Genomic DNA, 20,419 nt, shown 5'->3' with positions numbered 1-20,419 from the left:
CTGCTTTGGAGACCCGACTCTTGCAGCGGGCTGTCTTATCTAACCACTATTTTCTCTGAGACGACTGGGCCATGGCACAGCTTAGCAGGGACTGTGAGACCAGGAAAAGCTGACTGGTGGGCATTTTTATAGTTCTACTTAAAATTTCAAACTTAAGGGGGAGTTGTAGGCATCGAATGTGGACTTTTAGAACTGAAGTCAGTTCTCCCCCTTCCACTCTTCCCCACCCCACCTCCACCAAGAACCAGCCCTTCCAAGAGGGAAAAACCAATGATTGAGACAGGTCACAGAGACAGGGGGAGAGGCTCTATATTACTTCATAACACAGAGAAACAGCTTTTCAAATCTCTTAAACATTTTGAAGGCGTTCTTGAGATGTAAGCCCAGAAGCCAACAATTATAACCTGGCACTTCTACAGCACCATCTTTGAGGAAAAGGATGGTTTCTTTTAAATTCATGTATAGGCTACAGAGATGGTACAGTGGGTAGGGCACTTGTCTAATACACAGGTGATCCGAGTTCAATCCCCAGCATCCCATGTGGTCCCCTAAGCATCACCAGAAATAACTCCTGAGTACAGAGCCAGTAGTAACCCTTGAGCACTTCCCCCCTCTCCCCCGAAAATAAAAATAAACTCATGTAGCTAATGAGTGGGTATGACCTCATGTAGCTAATGAGTAGAGAAGAAATATATCAGAATCTTTCCCTCTCACTTTTCTCCATGATGTTTGAGAAGTAAAGTTGTAGAACTAGCATATCTTTGAATTTTAATAATATTAAACAATTATTAGCACTAAATGAAATGGAATTTTGGATTTTTCTCATCCTTAACAAGTGGTAGAGACTTCTACATAAATATTGCTAAATTTGTTTTGTATCTTCTAAAACATTACCTAATTTAATCCTCCTATTGTCTCTATAAAGTGTGCGTAGTGATCTTAATAATGAATTAAAGCTGTATACTATAAACAGGTGAAAGATAATAGAAATGTAAGATCCTTACATATGTTTCCTAGGTCCATGTCTGACATAGAACACAGGCACTTTAATAAATACAAAAAGTTATTCTACATATTCAAAAGTAGGCAGGAGCGATAGCACAGCGGTTGGGCATTCGTCTTTCACGCGGCCGACCCGTGTTCGATTCCTCCGCCCCTCTTGGAGAACCCAGCAAGCTACCAAGAGTATCGAGCCCGAGAGGCAGAGCCTGGCAAGCTACCTGTCCATATTGGATATGCCAAAAATAATAACAATAAGTCTCTCAATGAGAGACGTTACTGGTGCCTGCTCGAACAAATTGATGAGCAATGGGATGACAGTGACAGTGATTCAAAAGTAGTATTAATCAGTTAATCTCTCATACAGATCATGCAGACAATGTTACTATGTAACTCAAGATTTAAAAATGCACACAATAGAACATCCCTTATTCAAATAACAAAAGGTTTCTGTCTACAACTAAATATGTCTAATGAAGTCTAAAAAGTGTATATTTACACTGACCTGTTTGAAACATTTGAATAATGAAAGAAGCTTCATTTACTTGTGAATTGCAGCAAGGGTCACTCTGGCATGTGAAAGAGTTGTTTGATTACCTTCTTCATACACCAAGAACCCACATAGCTTTCTGAAGTGCTTTTAAGTTCAATGTACTGCTTGAGCCATTGAGCACCAAATCTAATCCTGATTCAGTTACTACACAGTCAATATGAGCTTACTAAAAGATGAGACTATCAAGGCCGGGTGCATGGCTCAGAGACAGGTGTCATGCCCTCCATATGTGGGTTGAATTCCTGACACAACGTTAGAAGTACTGAAACGGTTTTAATTGCTGGTCTGTTTTGTGATTGGTTAAAACATTTCTCAGAGGCCTTTACCATAATAGTAACCAAATATTTACTGAACCAAATATTTAAGTCATTGCTTTGTATTTTGAGAAGCTTCTCTGAGAGTTATACGAGATCTCTGCAGGCCCCAGAAGCTTAATCTGTAACATGGAAGAAGTAGCCCATATATGACAAAGAAATTGGAAAGGCAGATAAAGTTTACAAAGTTTCACTTCAGCTGACCTCATCCCAAAACCACATTTTATTAATATTATTAAAGCCTATTGTTATAATACTGGGTTCTATTATTCAGAATTGTTATTGTCTAACATAAGTTTTAGTTCTCATTCTAAATAGAATGAATTTTTTTAGATGTACTAATGCTCAAATGCAAATTTTAAGTATTTTTAAAATCTATATATCAGGTCATAAAAATCAAGTTCTATACTATCATCAAAATCTAGTAGCTTAAATTAGTTGTTTTTAGTTTATTTGCATGCAAGGTTAGTATAAATATCAAGATCTTAAAGGTATTAGTCTATAAATATGAATGTCAGCCCTCAAATAAACAAACCAATATAAGTCTCTAATTTATTTGCATGCAAGGTTAGCATGAATATTAAGGCCTTAAAGATATTAGTCTATAAATATGAATGCCAGCCCCCAAATAAACAAACCAATATAGGTCTCAGTAGATCTCTTTCTTTTGGGTTTAATATCCATTACATTGAAGAAGATATTCAGGATTTATAAGTTCTCCATGTTTTTATTCTTAGAAAATGAATCACTGACAAGAAACCCAACATGAGTAAAGAAGCTACTTTTTTAAAAATTATTCCCTAACTCTTGAACTTTCATTGTCAATAGAGTGTGTGCTAAACAAGACAAAAACGTAAGATGAAGTAAGGTTGTATGTTGAAGTTTTAGGAAGAATTCAGAAAACCAAACAGCCACATCTACTGTATATGCTAGAAAGCAATCTGGTTTATTATTTATCAAGCTAACTTTGTTTTTTTGCTTTTTGGGTCACACCTGGCAATGCACAGGGGTTACTCCTGGCTCTGCACTCAGGAATCACCCCTGGTGGTGCTCAGGGAACCATATGGGATGCTGGGAATCGAACCCGGGTCTGCTGTGTGCAAGGCAAACGCCCTACCCGCTGTGCTATCACTCCAGCCCCTATCAAGCTAACTTTTTGTGTGTGGCTCCAACCTTGTGCCCATTGCCTCATATATACTAACATACACTCAATCACTAAGCTACATCCCTAGCCCTCCATTTTGTTTTCTATTTTATCTGTTTATTTTTGTTTGGGGGCCACATTCGGAGGTGCTCAGGTCTTACTCCTGGTTCTGTGGTCAGGGATCATTCCTGGTGGTGCTCAGGGTTACATATACAAGGTAAATACCCCTTGTGCTGTTTTTTTCCAAGAGCTATTCTCTGAAATATAGTGACAAGGTGAAAAGCAGGTGTGAGAAGATAAGGAAAGATTTCTTTGGAGGTAGAAAATAGATAGAAGCACATTTCAGAGAGATGAAAGTACCTGAGCAAAGCCTATGAAAGATCAGGCCATCTGTACTAGAAAGACCTCGTATTTCTCAAACATCAAAGATTCCAAAGTGAGAAGGAGTGGACCATTGTGACTGAGGGAGTACAGTACCAAAGTCTGGGACTTTCAATTAGAAAACGAGATAGGGGCTGGAGCAACAGCACAGCCGGTAGGGTGTTTGCCTTGCATGCGGCCAACCCGGGTTCGATTCCCAGCATCCCATATGGTCCCCTAAGCACCGCCAGGAGTAATTCCTGAGTGCAGAGCCAGGAGTAACCCTTGTGCATTGCCGGGTGTGACCCAAAAAGCAAAAAAAAAAAAAAAAAGGAAAAGAAAAAGAAAATGAGATAGAAGTTTCAGCTTGAATTCCAAATGAAGTTTCAGAGGGTGACTGTAATTATGTCCTTGTCCTCCTAAAACTCTAAACTCAGGAGTCAGAAAGTGCTAGTGATGGTCGGCAATATACAGAGAGCAAGAGGAAAAGATATTACCTAGCTTTTCCCGAGGCAAGAAGAGCCTCCCCCTCAATACCGCACATTCCATCTGTAAACTCCAGCCCAGGTCCATTGATGAATCTTCTTCAGTTTAGGTGTCGAAAAAACATTTGAAAGTTGGTCAAGAAACAAACTCTCCCTACCTTGCTTTGGAATGATTTTGGTTACAGGGATGCCAGGACCACTTGATGGTAGGCTGAGGGATACCATAAATAGTACAGGTGAGGATCTGTCTGCTGCCCAGTGGATAGAGTGCTAGGTCTGGGAACGATGACACAGACTTTTCATAAATCTGGGGTTTCACTGGAAAGGAAACAAACAGAACAGAAGTGAAAAGCTGTTCTAATGACTTTCTTCTGGGTCTCCACATGAAGGACTACATTCTTGCAGTTTTTGATGTCAAGAAAACAAAGGCATGGAGAGAAGAGTCAAACCAGCCTTCTTTGTTACTGTAATGCAGACAAAACAAAGTTTGGAGAATATAAAAAATTAATTCCATGGTATGCACATTACAATGACAATGATTAAAAAACCATGCCACTAATAGAAGAAAGTCTATGGATATAATGGTGATGAGGCTATCATTGGCTTTAAAAAATAAGTAAAAAATTGTTTTGTTTGATGTTACAATACTGACACTTGACTTCCAAATTCTACCCAGAGCCAGAAGAAAGTATGACCTTAAACTTACCATTGACAATGAGAGTGGCGGTGAGGTTTTTAAAAACATTGAACTGCTTTATTCTCAGCAATATTGTATAATCCCCAGAATCTTCTGCAGTTACATCTCTGATAATTAATGAGTAGCCACGGACCAAGTAGCGAGCAGATCTCTCAGTTGTAGGTAACCCATCTTTTAGCCTGTGGATAAAAAAGGGTTAGTAAGTCATTCCATACCATCCCTCAGTGTTACTTTGGCATCACTGTCATTGGAATTTATGAGGTGATTTGAATGTTTCTGACCTTTGATTTTCAACACCCATTTTAACAAGCTAGATTTTTAGTACTGCTTTCAGTAGAACCAGGTTCTACTGAAAAAAGAAAAGCAAGCAATGGTTTAATGTACCTATGGGCAGACTGGCCACTGTGACTTAAGTATTAACCCAGAAGCACTGGCTGATTCCCTCCGAGATGTTTTTCGAAGTTTTCCATGAGACTCCGTCAGCAATACAAGGGCCATTGTAAGTAAGATCAACTAGATCACTTCTCCAGATAAAAATAAAAATAGACCTTCCTATTGTGATCTCATGCGGAGTTCTTATTATAAAAATGGTCACAGTAGTTGTCCCTTTCATAAGTTTCAGTAAAATCAAGATTATCAAGACCTTTCCCCTGAGGAAGAATTGTTAAGGCACAAAAGTCACAAACAAATGGTAAAACCTGGGAAAACAAAAAATCCTACAGAATCAATGCCCATCTATCATGAGAGTGCCTCTGAACCAAGAGTCATAGACACAAGCATGACTTACCGCACACTCTGCGAACGTGTTCTGCTGCCAATGACTTAATTCTTTTTTTTTTCCTTTTTGGGTCACACCTGGCAATGCACAGGGGTTACTCCTGGCTCTATGCTCAGGAATTACTCCTGGCAGAGCTTGGGGGACCATATGGGACGCTGGGAATCGAACCCGGGTCGGCCACGTGCAAGGCAAATGCTCTACCCGCTGTGCTATTGCTCCAGCCCCAGCCAATGACTTAATTCTTTACGTTGCAATTACTACAAATTTTCTGAGTTTCTCTAGGGCCTCTTTTAATGCTAAAATATCAGAATTTCATTAAATCACATTTCTTCAAAGGGCATTTAGAATCTACTAGTTGTTCCACTAAAGGTATTAACTCATATCTATGCACTATTACTTAGTCCTACAAACAGAAGTGGTTGTGCTCTATTTGGTAATTACCAATATAATCTTTGTATTGTTTTTCAATTATGGTCTATTGCCAATCCATCTTTTTGAATGAATTGAGTATTTGGGAGATTTTGCTACCTAGTTACTGAAGAAACCAGTACTGCTTACTATATAGGAGACGTAAGGATGGAAGAGGGAATGTGCTTCTCAATGAGATTAAAGTCCTATAAAGAGAGACCACAAAAGGGAAAGCGCTTGCCTTGTATGTGGCTGATTTGGGTTTGATTCTCTGGCACCACACATGACCACTCCTCCAAATAAATAAATGAATTCTTATGAAGGAGTATTTCACACACAGGAAACTTATTATTGACCTTTTACAAATCATGAGACAAAAAAAACCCTCATTTTTATGCCAATGGCATGAAGGACTCATATAAACAAATTTCTCTTGAATACTCTAGTAGCTATTTGAGGAAATGGAAAACTCACTGGACATTGAAAGCAAAATAAGCTCTGTTGAGATTTTAATATGACACCACTTTGATACTGTCTGGATTGTTTTGCTAATAAGTTTGCTTTTCCATTTATTTGTACCTTTGGGACACAACTGGTCAGTGCTCAGGGGTTGTTTCTGGTTTTGCTTGGAGGGCCATGAGGTACCAGGGACTGCACTTAAGTCTTCTGCATGCAAAGTCTATGCTTTAGCATGTTGGACTATTATCCCCTCTGGCCTCTCCTAATAAGATTTATATTACTCTGTCTAAAACATAATGCCTTGAGTCAAAGATATTAAATTTTAAAAATGATTTAAAACCAATTGAATACAAATCATAAACAGATTACATTGTTTTACATCATGTGATGTTCTAGTATTTTATTTTGTTTTGTTTTGGGAACACACCTGGACACACACACACGCACACACACATCAGGGGTTTGCACTCAGGAATTATTCCTGGCAGTGCTCAGGGAACCATATGGGATGTCAGGGATCGAAACTGGCTCAACAATGTGCAAGGCAAGGATTCTACCCACTGTACTATACTCTGGCCCTGTGTTCTGGTGATGGGATTGGAGGGTGACTCTGTGGGAGAAATGTGCCTCTCTGTGGGAGGAGTGGCTGTAAGTTGGATCCCTCATGCCTCCCATGGCCAGGACAATGCCAGCAGGTCTGCTGCCTGGGACCCTCTCCCATCCATTACACACATGTGCCAGAGAAAAGTGTGATATCCGAGCACCACAGCCAGGTGTGTGCAAGCACCACAACCAAGCACATGTGATGCCTGATCACAAGATAGATTGTTACAAAAGAGAAAAAAAAATCAGGAATTTTTGGTTTGGGTAGCTTTTATTTATTTTTTCAGGGCAGTGTTGGGGTTTGGGCGACATCTGGCTGTGCTTAGGATTTACTCCTGACTCTGTGCTCAGAGAAAACTCTTGGCAGTGCTCATAGGTAGTGCCAGGGATTAAATCAGGGCATGCCACAAGCAAACTAAGTGCCTTACCTCTGTCCTGTCTCTCCAGTCCTGCACAGGAATGTTTAAACATGCAAAATTTGAGCCAAAAAATCACTTACTTCAAATAGATTTATTTGATTTACTCCTGCAACTGAAACAGGTCTTGCCTTATGTTTAATTTTAAACAAGACTAGATCATTCAAGCCAGTTATATATAAATAAATTATTTTCAGTGAGTAAAAAAACTGTTACACATGTTAGAAGGATGTATTTCTTCAGGGTTCATGGAGCATGTTGTAAATTTAAGATGCTTCCTGCTCAATGCTCAGTATATCCCATTTGACGAATGTTGATATCATAGACAGTGAGGTTTAGAGTGAGGAAAAGGATAAGAATAAAATGAAATGACATGCAAACAAACAAACAAACAAACAAACAAAACACGATCTAATCCCTATATTAAATGTTCTAGTACACTCTTTCTTCAACTAAAAAAAAACTAGAAGAAGAAGAAGTGCGCGCACGTGCGCACACACACACACACACACACACACACACACACACACACACACACACACATCCTTGATCTTCTTCCATTATTCCCACTCCTGGTCCTCCACCCCCCACTCTTCCTTCCTATCCTTGGTTCCCAGACCAGAAATCAAGAGAGTTCTTAGCTCCCTGCTGCTGTCTGGGAAGCTTATCTTGAGCTTTTGCTCCTTTTTTTTTCTTTTTTTTTTCAGGAATTCAAGTCATTGGCCTCCTGCATCTTTCGACATACAGAAAAAATCTTTAACTGACATGAAAATATGGAGGTTCCTACCATACAACTTCTGGCGAGGGGAATGCCTTCACTTTCATAAAGATCCGGTAAGATCGTCTGCCAGCCACAGTTTCAAGCACCTGTTGATCTCGATGCTTTACAGTGATGAATGCTTTATCTTTGAAAGAAGAGATAAATATATTAGAAAAGATGAGCTGGAGAAAAGCACTCCCTGAAGGCAGTACAGCATTCATTGGTTGATGTTAACTTACAATGACCAACAGCCAAAGTTTCTATGTTATAATGCAACGTTATTTTCATAATAATAATAATATTAATATAATAAAAATCCTCTCCCTCACTAGAGGGTTCAAGCAATGAATTAATAGAGGTGAATGATAATCAAACTTATCAAAGAGCTCAAATATAGATCAATGAACAATTTGAAAGAATCCTGTTGCAAAACCTTTAAATGAAATAGTCACAAGTTCTAGGAAGAGAGAAACAACAGCAGGACAACAGAAAATGAAACTACTAGTGTTGTCTTTTTAAGCAGTAACTAAAAACTGGAAATACACTTTTAGAAAACTACCTGGCAATATGAGTGAGAAGGGAGAGAATAGCTCCAGGCTCCCTGAAACAACTAACTTGGTATTAAAAAAAGATAAACTGGAGAAAATCAAAAGAATAACAAAGGCCACTGAGAGTTGTCCCATTATTTCTGCTTCTTATGTCATTTTATTTTTAATAGTGGACACAGGTAAGATTTTTAAGGATTATTGGGGGGCTTTTTACTTTTGTTTGGGAGTCACATAGGCTGTACTCAGGGCTTACTCCTGGCTCTGTGCTCAGAGATCACTCCTGGCATGCCCAGGGAATGTGGTGCTAGGGATGTGGTGCTGAGGGTTGGCCATGTGCCAGGTAAGCGCCCTACCCACTATAAAGCATCTCTTTAAATACTTTCTTTAGAGAATTTTCCTACTGGGAGCAAACAACAATATTAGCAATTAAACAGATCAATTCTAAATAACTTATGACACCATTTTTTTTAAATTTCTCAGACTTAATTCTCATTAATATCTAAGAAATTCCCCCAATAAAGATAAAATTAAAATTTTCTGACCTATCGGGAACACAAAATTATTTCCTACTGATTGTGATACACTGCGACTGAATCATTAACCATAATGGCTTTGTAAGAAAATAAAAAGAAATATTATCCAAATGAAAAAGTACTTAAATGTGGGGTTTGGAAGGGGCTAGAAGTGGGGATAAAGTGGTTTTTGTTCATGGCAGTGAATGTTTGTCAAAAATCCAATGTGCTTTGTTCAGTAGGAACACCCCCTCCCAACCACCCCAAACCCCACCAGGATCTGAAAGCACTGCAGGGACTGCTTACCATAGACATGCACTGAGATGTTGGCAGATTTCAAAGAAGGGCCATTCCTTACATGGCAAGTATAAAGTCCTCTGTCTTTGTGTTGCACTTTGTCAATCACAAGTACACTATAGAAGACATTTAAGTTGGAATTGCTTTTGTCAAGTCTGTGTCTTATAGAGGCTCTCTGATGGGTCTGGAAAGAAAATACATAACAAATGCAAAGACCGTCATTGTTAATATTTAAAGCAATATGTGTTCCCATATTAATATTCTCTGCTAAGAACAAACCTGCCTAGAGCGAGATTTGGAAGGCATAGCTGGCCGGGTGTGCTTCTAAGAAGTAACATCATAGGGTTTTTTTTTTAACATGTTATTTTATTTATTTAGTTTTGGTTTGGGGACCACAACTGTTGGTGCTCAGGGCTTAGTCCTGGCTCTGCACTCAGGAATCACTCCTGCCTGGCTCCAAGGACTATATGGGGTGGCAGGAATTTAACTTGTGTGCAAGGCAAAGCACCTTACTCACGATACCATTGCTCTTACCCCAGTAGTTTTATTCTTAAAATTGTAACACTAATAAAGGCCACTCTCCACACGTTTGAACGAGCCTCAGGTATGAAGGAACTGGCAGAGGAACTTAGGTGTGCAGGACTCGGGGCCGAGATCTTCAAGGCTGCTCAGATCAGGACTGGGCCTCTTCCACCCAGATCCCCCATCTTCCAGTAGCTAGGCAGTCATACCCAGAAACTGCCCCTGGCACCATGTCATCCCATCAACGGCCAACATCCAGAAACTATAAAACCAAGCTCCCTTGATGCGGCCCTGCAACATCTGATAGCCTAGTTCTCCTTCTTAGAGAACCTGGCACGCTACTGAGAGTTTACTGCCCACATGGGGGAGAGCTTTGCAAGCTCCCCGTGGTGTATTCATATGCCAAATACAGTAACAAATATGGGTCTCATTCCCCTGACCCTGAAGAGCGGCACCTTTGGGAAGGAAGAGTATAGAGAGGCTGCTAAAATCTCAGGGCTAGGATGAATGGAGACGTTACTGGGTCTACTCAAGCAAATCGATGATCAACAGGATGAGAGTAATACAGTGATACTAATATTTACCAAGTTGTTCATAATACAGTTGTTTAAGGGATTAAAAATTCCAAAATCAATCCGACCACCTGTGTAACTTCCTGGCTACCAAAGCCTCCAGTTTCTTACCCACTACTCCAGCCTGCCCCCTTACATAGGCACAAACAAATTTACTTTAAATTGTTTGTTACATACATTAACTTTAGATTAATATTTTTTACCAGTTACAAAATACTTTTGCATATGTTATCATTCAATTCTCTTTTGAAAAGAAGAGTTCAGGTAAGTACTACCTTTTACTATCTCCTGTCTAGAGAAGAAAATGAATCAGAGAGATTCTAAACACCTAACCTAGGAGCCAGGATAGATAGTTCAACGGGGAAGGCTTACAATGTCAACAGCAGTTCAACCCCCAGCATCCCATATGATTCCCCCAAGCTAACCAGAAGTAAATGATCCCTGAGCACTTCTGGGTATGCTGTGCCCCACCCCCTTGCCCCACCCCCCAAAAAACCCATCTAGCCTATAAAAATAGCTGAGTGGATAGTCTAATGGTCTTTTCATTTTAGAGCCCAAATGTGTGTGTGTGTGTGTGTGTGTGTGTGTGTGACAGAGAGAGAGACAGAGAGAGAGAGAGAGAGAGAGAGAGAAGGGGAGGTGGGACGGAGGAAGAGAGAGGAGAGAGGGGGGAGAGGAAGGGAGAGAGGAAAGAGAGAGAGGAGAGGGGTAGAGGGAGAGAATGTACTAATTCTAATTGCCACTAGAATTTAACAAAAGTTTTGGGACTGGAAACAGTGGGGGTAGAGTGTTCGCCTTGCACACAGCCAACTTGGTGGTAGATCCCCAGCACCATATATGTTCCCAAAGCCCAGCCAGGAGCACTGAGCCAGAGCAAGACCTGAGTTCAACTAGGAGTGGCCCAAAACCCAAAGTAAAAGAGAATTAAATTTCTGTGATAACACAAAACTACAGCAGAGACTACAGCTTGGCTTAAGGCTACCCTAGTTTTAATTCAGAAGCCTTAGAATTTACAAACAATACTACCCCACTAGATTTTATTTCTGAAGAAAGCTGCAATGCTTCAAAACCAAAGGAACCTAACTACAATTTGGTTGGACTAGTAGCTCTCACTACAATGAACTCTATAGTTAATCTATAAAATACCATTAATATAGAACTAGTTTCACATATTAAATAAATTTTTAAAGTCCTAGTATCCAATATTGTTACTAAAGCCATAACAATTTATTACCACTCACCAGGTTGTAACATATTGAGACTCTCATTAGGGGACTTGTCTAGAGAAACACAAAAATGGTTTTTCCACTCATCTTTTAACAAATTTTAGAAAATTGAGAACTCAAGACCTTAAGTCAACTTTAAAAGGCATTTTTCCCAGCATCCACTTAAATGAGTATTAGGTGATCAACACATATACAAAAACAAACTCAAAAAAAAATCAAAAGATTTCTGATGTCTGTTATTTCATTCAACCTCAAAATAAAGGTCACACTCCCACTCCAACTTCTAGTACAATCCAATTGATTTCCTTACCTTTTATGGTCTGCAAGTCGTGGTAAAAAAGGACTAAGGTGACAACAAATCAACAGGGTAAAACTTCAAAATGGAAGCACGATAATTTTCTGTGAATTGCATATGCCCTCCCAAAACTCTCATTTTCAAAAATGGACAAGATAGTTGCTTGGCTTAGTAGAGGACTTGTTCTGGGATTGATGGCACGAGATACTGTGCAAAAGCTGTCACTATCACTGTCATCTCGTTGCTCATCGATTTGTTCAAGCGGGCGCCAGTAACGTCTCTCATTGTGAGATTTATTGTTACTGTTTTTGGGCTGGAGCAATAGCACAGCAGTAGGGCATTTGCCTTGCATGAGGCCAATCCTTGTTTGATTCCTCTGCCCCTCTCAGAGAGCCTGGCAAACTACCGAGAGTATCTCACCCTCACGGCAGAGCCTGGCAAGCTACCATGGCATATTCGATATGCCAGAAACAGTAACAAGTCTCACAATGGAGACGTTACTGGTGCCCACTCTAGCAAATTGATGACCAAGGGGATGACAGTGATACAGTGACAGTGTTTGTTACAGCACTAAGGCAAATGGAATCATCAAAACCTAGATCAGTTGGAGTCAATTTGTGATAGTTGTTCTTTCTCACAATGATGTTACTATAATCACTGTCTGAGGATGGTGCGCTGGTTAGTGCTAGGTGAGCCTTCTGTGCCTCTGTTTAGGCTCATTGAGCTCGGTGACCTTCTATGCGACTTTGTCATTAGATTCACTGTGATCCTAGCTGATTGGACTAGGAAATTTAGAGGTACGGGGTTATGCAGTCCAGGAGCTATAAATCTGGAACAATTTGGCAGCCTGGCAGTTTGATGAGATTCAACTGTGGAGTTGGGCCATTTCTATGTGTGAGGGTGTCGGGTGTGACTGCGGGCTGCCGTGACTTCTGACAGGAAAGAGACTCTGCCTGCCCCTATATTTCAAGAAGGGCCCGAGTTCTCGGTCTGGACTGGTCTTCCTGGGTAGAGAGCAGCAGCAGCACGTTCTTTTGAAGATTAAAGTTGGGCCATTCCTCTGATGGTGCGTCTGAGTGGGGGCTGCTGGGTTTTCAGTGGCAAGTGTCGGAGGTGGGGGGAGATGTTGATTTCTTTTTCATTTCATCGACATTTAACATGCTTCAATTTTATATTCTTATCTCAATTGCTTCTCACAGCAATTCAGTGGAAAAGGCAGGATTCTTACCTTCTCACAGATAAAGAAACTGAACTAGTAAACACATTGGCCAAAAGAAGCCCAGAACTCAGGTGCTTTTTTTTTTTGCCACACCCAGCATTGTTCAGGGCTAACTCTTGGCTCTGTGCTCCGGAGTGACTCCTGGTGGTGCTCAGGGCTTGGAAGCTGAGAACTCAAACTAGACTCGGCTGCATGCAAGGCAAGCAACTTAACCCCCAACGGACTCAGATCAAAACCAAAATAGAACAAATTAGTGCCGTTTCTTAAGACACACGCGCGCACACACACACACACACACACACACACACACACACACTTCTCTAAATAGTAACCTGTTCTTAAGGCAAAGCTATCATAATGAAAACACAGAAGCCAATTATTTTTAGTATCTGGCTTCATGACTGAGTTTTCTCTTAATAAATCACCATGGGAGTGTCTTTCTGCTTCCTCACTAGAAGTGAAAGAGAAAAGGAAGAGTGTGTACTACCACTATGAAGACACCTTCCAGGTTTTGCTATTTGCCTAGGCGAGTAAGCTTGGTGATTTCTACTTCTTCACACTGAGTGGCTCTGGGGATATGCCAGAGGCATCGGTGAGGCTGGCTCCTTCGTGGGGGTATGGTCCTCGTCCAGCCCAGGGGAGCCAAAGCAGGTCTCCAGGTTTCGTAACGCACAGAAGCCACAATAATCTGCTTCTGGGTTTCAGAACATGAGCTCATATTGCTCTTTCCTTTCATTGTTCCTTCCTTTATTTTTTTTAGCATTACATTTTATAATACATAATATGTTATTTCCTCCTTTCAGTTCTTCCCCACGAGGAGGCATGGAAAAAAAGACTTTGGAAGTCATCCAGAACCAATTTGGATCTTGACCTTAGCTCTCCTCTCTGCCATGCTTAATAAACTCTCCCAACTGTCCTTTTGTTGCCGTTTTGATGCAGACACCAGTTAGACCATTTTCTTGTTTTTCAGCAATAACCAGAGAGAAAACGCCAGCAGCGCTGCCAAAACTCAGGGAAACAAACCCCCTCCCCAGCCCCACATGACCAACTGAGGGGCTTTCACCATGCTCTTCAGATAGACATACTTTTGGAGAATGCTTTCTTCCAAGTATGCTAAGATTGGTAGTATTTTTGCCTCGGAAAACCAGCTTTTGTGTTTCAGAACTGCTTTGTCCGACACTTTTGTTATAGCCACTTGTGGCTACTCTAACCAAACTACAAAATTGATTTCCCTGGACAGAACAGTCACATACCCAGTGCTCAATGGCTGTAGCTGTCAACTGGCCAGCATAGATACAGCCTACTTCCAGCACATAAAGGTCACTGGCATCAGTTTAGATTATTGGTATCCAATTTCCTTCCTTCCTTCCTTCCTTCCTTCCTTCCTTCCTTCCTTCCTTCCTTCCTTCCTTCCTTCCTTCCTTCCTTCCTTCCTTCCTCCCTCCCTCCCTCCCTCCCTCCCTCCCTCCCTCCCTCCCTCCTTTCTTTCCCTGTTTTGAGCCACACCCAAGGGTGTTCAGGGCTTACTCATGGCTCTGTACTCAGGGATTATTTCCTGGCAAGATTCAGGGCACTAGTTCTATAGATGTATCTGACCATTCATTATAAAGCCTGCTATATTTGAATAAGATGATAGGGAAGAAGAGATAAATAATATAATTATTTACCCTTAAGTATTTAATTGTGAAAGCCACTTTTGTGAGCAAATAGATTTAAAAAAAAAGCACAGATTCAATAGCCACAATCTGGAAAAAGCAGAGTGCCTAAAAACAGATGACTGGTTAAACAAACTCTGGTACATCTACACAATGGAATACTATGTAGCTGTCAGAAAACATGAAGTCATGAAAGTTGCATATAAGTCGATCAATATGGATAGTGTCATGTTGAGTGAAATGAGTCAGAAAGAAAGAGACAGACATAGAAAGGTTGTACTCATATGTGGAATATAAAGTAGCTGAGAGGCACAAGCTTGCAATGATGCAATTTCTGGCAGATATTTCTCTGGACTTAGTTACTAAAATACTAAAATACAGAAATCCAAAACCGTGCAGCTGCTAGGGTGGCCGCTTGACCTCATATCTCTTTATTCTCAGCAATGGAAAACAAATTATCAAATGCTTCCTTTTCAGCAGGTCCGACTTTAGGGGGGAGAAACTCCAAATAATAATAGTGAGTTTTTCTTGTTGAAAAATTGAATGTAATCAAAGTAAAGTGAAATTTATCAGTTACACAGGCGGTTGGGAGCTGGGGAGGTGGGGGTGTGGGGGAAGGTATACTGTGAATCTTGGTGGTGGAATATGTGCACTGGTAAAGGGATGGCTGTTTAAGCATTGTATAACTGAGACTTAAACCTGAAAGCTTTGTAACTTTCCACATGGTGATTCAATAAAAGAATAAATTAAAAAAAAAAAAGATTTAGGGCACTATATGGGGTCCTGGAATCAAATCCAGACTGGCCACATGCAAGACAAGCGCTAACCGTGGACTCTTTCTCCAGTTCCTCAATTACCATCTTACAGTATCAACACTAACAGAAGTTTCTTCTCTCTTGGCATTTATTAAGAATCTCTAATTTCTGGACTGGAGCGATAACACAGTGGGTAGGGCGTTTGCCTTGCACACTTCGATTCCTCTGTCCCTCTTGGAGACCCTGGCAAGCTACCGAGAGTACCTCGTCCGTACAAAAGAGCCTGGCAAGCTACCTGTGGCATATTCGATATGCCAAAAACAGTAACAATGAGTCTCACAATGGAGACATTACTGGTGCCGCTCGAGCAAATTAATGACTAACAGTGTTATTCATCAAATTGATGACAACAGTGCTACAGTGCTACAGTGCTCTAATTTCTATCACAAACCAGAAAACACTGTTACAACTCATAGCATTTTTAGTAGACACAAATACTACTTTCTAGAAAACAGTATGACTAAAAAGTCCCTAATGTGTTCCTGCAGGGTACTTATCATACCTTTTGGCTGTTAACTTGTTCTATTTACATAGCTAGAACGTTGATGAAATACAATTGCCTGCGCTGATCCTGGAATCCTTAATACTGATTTAAAGGCATGTTAACTTTGAGGGTGAACACCGTAATGTTAAAACAAATGACTGGTCTCAGTACAAGCCACATAGACTTACTGAGAAACAAGAAATGGGATTGGAATCACTGTCAAAAGTTTAACAGTGACGCCAGAAAGATAGTACAGCAGGTAAGGTTGCAACAGCCTTGCACATGGTTGACCTGGGTTCAATCTCAGCACCCTATATGGTTCCCTGAACACTGCCTGAAATGACCCCTGAGTGCTGAGCCAGGAATAAGCCCTGAGCACCCCAGGAGTGACCAAACTCCCCCATTCCTCCAAGAGTTTAGCAGTATATGATAGATTCTTCATCTGTGCATTTGAAAGATAATTTGTTTGCAAATATGTTCAGTCCAAACACAGGAACCCAACTTAGATTTCAATTCTCATTTTTCTAAAGGACAGATTTCTTTTTGGACACCGAGCAAATGGGACACTGGATGACTGGCCAGCAATATCCTTTCTACACAAGCTTCATTCAGGTGCCAGCCTGTCTGCCAGGATCCTAAATCAGTGCACTGACAACAATGTTTTGTTGTTGTTGCTACAAAAGATAGTGTCGACCTGGCATGTCACAGATAAATTTCTTTCTCATCTCTAAATCCCAGAAAAGAGTTTTCCAAGGAGGAAACAATCCCTTTTCCCATACAGAATCAAGCAATAGAAATACCAGCCTAAGTACTTCAAAACAACAGCTCCAGACATCAAAAGGTTGTCTCTCTGTTGATCACACACACGAAATACCCAGCAAGAAAACCAAACCAAGCCCGCAAGTGTCTCTGGCACTACCACTGCCCACAAAGTCAGAATGTTCTAAATTTTTCCACTTCAAAATCTCATTGGTGAGGGCTGGAGAGATAGCACAGTGAATAGGATGCTTGTCTTGCATAAGGCCGATCTGGGTTGAATCTTCAGCATCCTATATGGTTCCCTAAGCACCTCATGGAGTGATTCCTGAGTGCAGAGCCAGGAGTAAACCCTGAATATCACCAAGTGTGGCTCCAAACCCAGAAGGAAAAAAAAAAGCCTCTATAGTTTCACTCACTAAAAATGAATACTATCCCACAAAAGAAATCAAAAAATGGATCACTCACATCACCAGGGTAATCCCAAGTCATCTGGACTCTTGCGTTCAAGGGAGTGGTCGCAGTACAGTTGAGAGTAAGAGTGTGTCCTTTGAGTAATTTGACTGGGCCTGGCCTGCTCATGTGGACATCTAAGATGGTGTTGGCTGTCAGCAGAAGAAATAACATGATTTAAAAATTAAGATCTCATTAAGCAGATAATCTCTTGAGCATCTGGCATGTGGTCAAGCTCTTGAAACATCACTCACTTTGTCGATGTGTGAGATAGTTTGTTCGATACAAGTGTCCATTGATAGTAGTTTCACAGGTCAGAAGCCCAATTTCTTTGTAAGTGGCAGTAGATATTATAAAACCTCTCCTACTGTCCCAGGTTATCCTTTTCCCATCAGGGATAAGAGTCTCCATAGGAAACTGAAAAGAAAGGAACATGCTTTAACAAAATGTGAGCACAACCACGATACTATTTCACGAATCATTTGTGAGAGCTTAATTTTCATTTAACATAAAAGTCTAAAGATAAGAATTCCAGCTTGCTATCATCAGTTCGTTGGTTTTCTTGGCATGAGGCAAGAAGCAAGATATAAATTTTTATACCATACAAAATTATTTACAAAACATAGCACACAGATTGTATCATTAATGTGTTATGACTTAATCAATTGCTCATTTATCAGCATTAGCAACAACACCTGGGATAGACCTCGCCGCTATATCAGCTTCTAGTGGGAGCTCCTATTTCTCTGGCTTCTGGGATTCTTTATAATAAATTGGCCTGATACTTGATCAGAAAACAACTGTGACTTTTTCCAGGGGATTTGCCAGACTGTCCTCATGGGTCTTATCCTTTGAGTTCTAAATAAGACAAAACTTGTCCTCCTGAACAATTCAGCAAATAGTCACCCCAAGCAGTTACAACTTCTAGATAGATGTCAGTAAATTCCAAGACCTCAAGATCCATAGCCTTAACTCAATTAGGTTTTTATCCTGATCGGGACAAAGGCATTATCTTTGCCTTTGGGAGAGCAAACAAAACCCAGCATCTATGGTTGCTAAAAATGGCAACAGCCTGGTGAACAGAGGAGGCCAGAGGAACACAAGGAATCAAGGCCCCCAATCTCTTGATAGAAGAGAAGAACCCAGGATTTGATCTCCCTGCTGGCTTTCTTCTAGATGTTTAAAGTGTTCGAAAACTAAAATATAAGCTATCTTCCTTGGGACTAGATATAAAAGATCATTGCTCCATACAGCTGCTCTGCTAATTCCCCCAATGCCAGGTTACTGACCCCATTTTAGAGGTGGTACTCTCTGAGCACCATCATCACTTACTTCAAACTAGAAAAGGGGGAAAAAAAGGTCAAGTTACTTTACTTTTCCACAGAAGACTGAAAAGGAAATGCAAAATCACTACAGAGAAGTGTTGATTCCTTTCTGTCTTTTAGAAGTGCACCTGTTGATACTCTCTCACTGCTCATTTATTTACATTGCTTCCTGAAGTAGCTCATCAGTCTGGGATTCTAATCCCAGGACACAATTTCTATTCCAAGAATGACTAGTGATTCTCTAAGAGTGTATTTGTGCATCTTGGTACATGTTTCCAGAGTGTTACTTGGGTTTGAAGTGAAGGATATCTCATTTATAAAAGAACTGAAAACCTGCAATTTTGAATTAATAAGAATGAAGTCTACCTGTAAACATAGGTGGGGAAAAAACATTTAGTGGAGGCGTGGGAGGAAACCCTCTCTTCTAATTTGGTTCAAATTTTTAAGGGAAGAGTTCAGAAATATTAAAAGTTAGGAGCTCAAATCTATGAAGCTTTAAAAATATGGGAATGTGGGGCTGGAGCAATAGGGCAGTGGGTGGAGCCCTTGTTTTGCATGCAACTGCCCTGGGACTTGATCCTGATGGACTTTGTTAGCACAACTTAAAGCTCCATGAACATTTTCTCCCAAGTTCCTTTTACTCAAATTGAACCATTAGTACCACCAGTAATGTCCCATTGCTAACATAACTCTTTCTGACCAGAACTCATCCGTAGTGGGCCCAAGTACCATAAAGACACAGCAGATAGGTAGGTTTGCAGGTAAGCACTGTACATGGAGGACATCTTCAGCTGACAAGAGTTTTGCCAGAGTAGTCATGGGAAAAGGAGAGAAGGGAAGTCACTTAGAGGCAAAGGGATAAGAATAAAGATGGAAGCGAAAAGTCTCATATGTACTAATTTATGCCTGCACACATATTAACAGGTGGGAATAGCTTCTCTCTCTATATATATACATATATATGTGCCAAGTTAACATCCCTGCTAGAACTACATGCCCCCTCTCACTCTTCTTTTTTTTTTTTTTCTCACTCTTCTTCCTTCTCTGTTTTCGATTCTAGATCTGAGCTGGAAAAGCAGAGCAAACAAACCTTCCTCCACCTCCCAACTGTCCCATGTGGCAATTTTGGGATGCTTCTTATGACAGCCAAGCTGTCCTCACTAGGAAGAAAAAGCAAGGGGCTAAAGAGGGGTGTTCCATATCCCTATGGTTGGTTGTATTAGTCATAATCATAGACCAATAATCTTGGGTTAAGAATAGTGTCAAGTCCTTAAAAAACTGGCATAATAATAAATCAATTGCTGGGTGCCAAATCTTATTTCAATAATTCATAACAGCTAATCCTTGACTTGGCTTGGTTTGGACATGCTGAGTACTGTTCTAGGTATTTTCCATAAATCATGCCACTTAGCTTTCCGAACAAGCTCATGGGGTGAGTGGTGTGGATGCCACTGGGTCTGTCAAATGAAGAAGGGGCAGAAAGGTTCAAGAACATGCCAGTAGTTCAGATGTGAAAGGCTAATGATCCAGATAGTGTAGCAGTGACCTCAGTTCCTAATCACTCTGGTCTTCTATGTAATCAGACCATTCACAAGCAGAGCAAGCACCCGGAAGGTGAGGCACGGGCTCAGTGCCAATGGTTGGCATAAGCTGGGAAGTCCCTCACTCCCTGGGCAACTCAATTTTTATCACCACTCTATGATTTTCATGCCTCTAGAGTCTCTAGTTTTGATGTATGCGTCTGTATTTCCTGGCAATGACACG

General features: G+C 40.6%; 1 protein-coding gene across 1 annotated transcript in view; it reads right to left on the bottom strand.

The window, feature by feature from the left end:
- Positions 1-20,419, bottom strand: part of FLT1 (fms related receptor tyrosine kinase 1) — a 214,355-nt gene that overhangs the window by 130,442 nt on the left and 63,494 nt on the right. Inside the window, 6 exon segments of the mRNA XM_055130474.1 lie at positions 4,014-4,173; positions 4,562-4,731; positions 8,004-8,121; positions 9,343-9,517; positions 17,346-17,482; positions 17,585-17,747. Coding sequence (XP_054986449.1) covers positions 4,014-4,173; positions 4,562-4,731; positions 8,004-8,121; positions 9,343-9,517; positions 17,346-17,482; positions 17,585-17,747 — 923 coding nt within the window.

The sequence above is a fragment of the Sorex araneus genome, chromosome 1 (assembly GCF_027595985.1).
Source record: "Sorex araneus isolate mSorAra2 chromosome 1, mSorAra2.pri, whole genome shotgun sequence".
NCBI lineage: Eukaryota > Metazoa > Chordata > Mammalia > Eulipotyphla > Soricidae > Sorex > Sorex araneus.
Note: the sequence above shows the minus strand (reverse complement) of the source record. Positions and strands in the feature narration are given on the sequence as shown.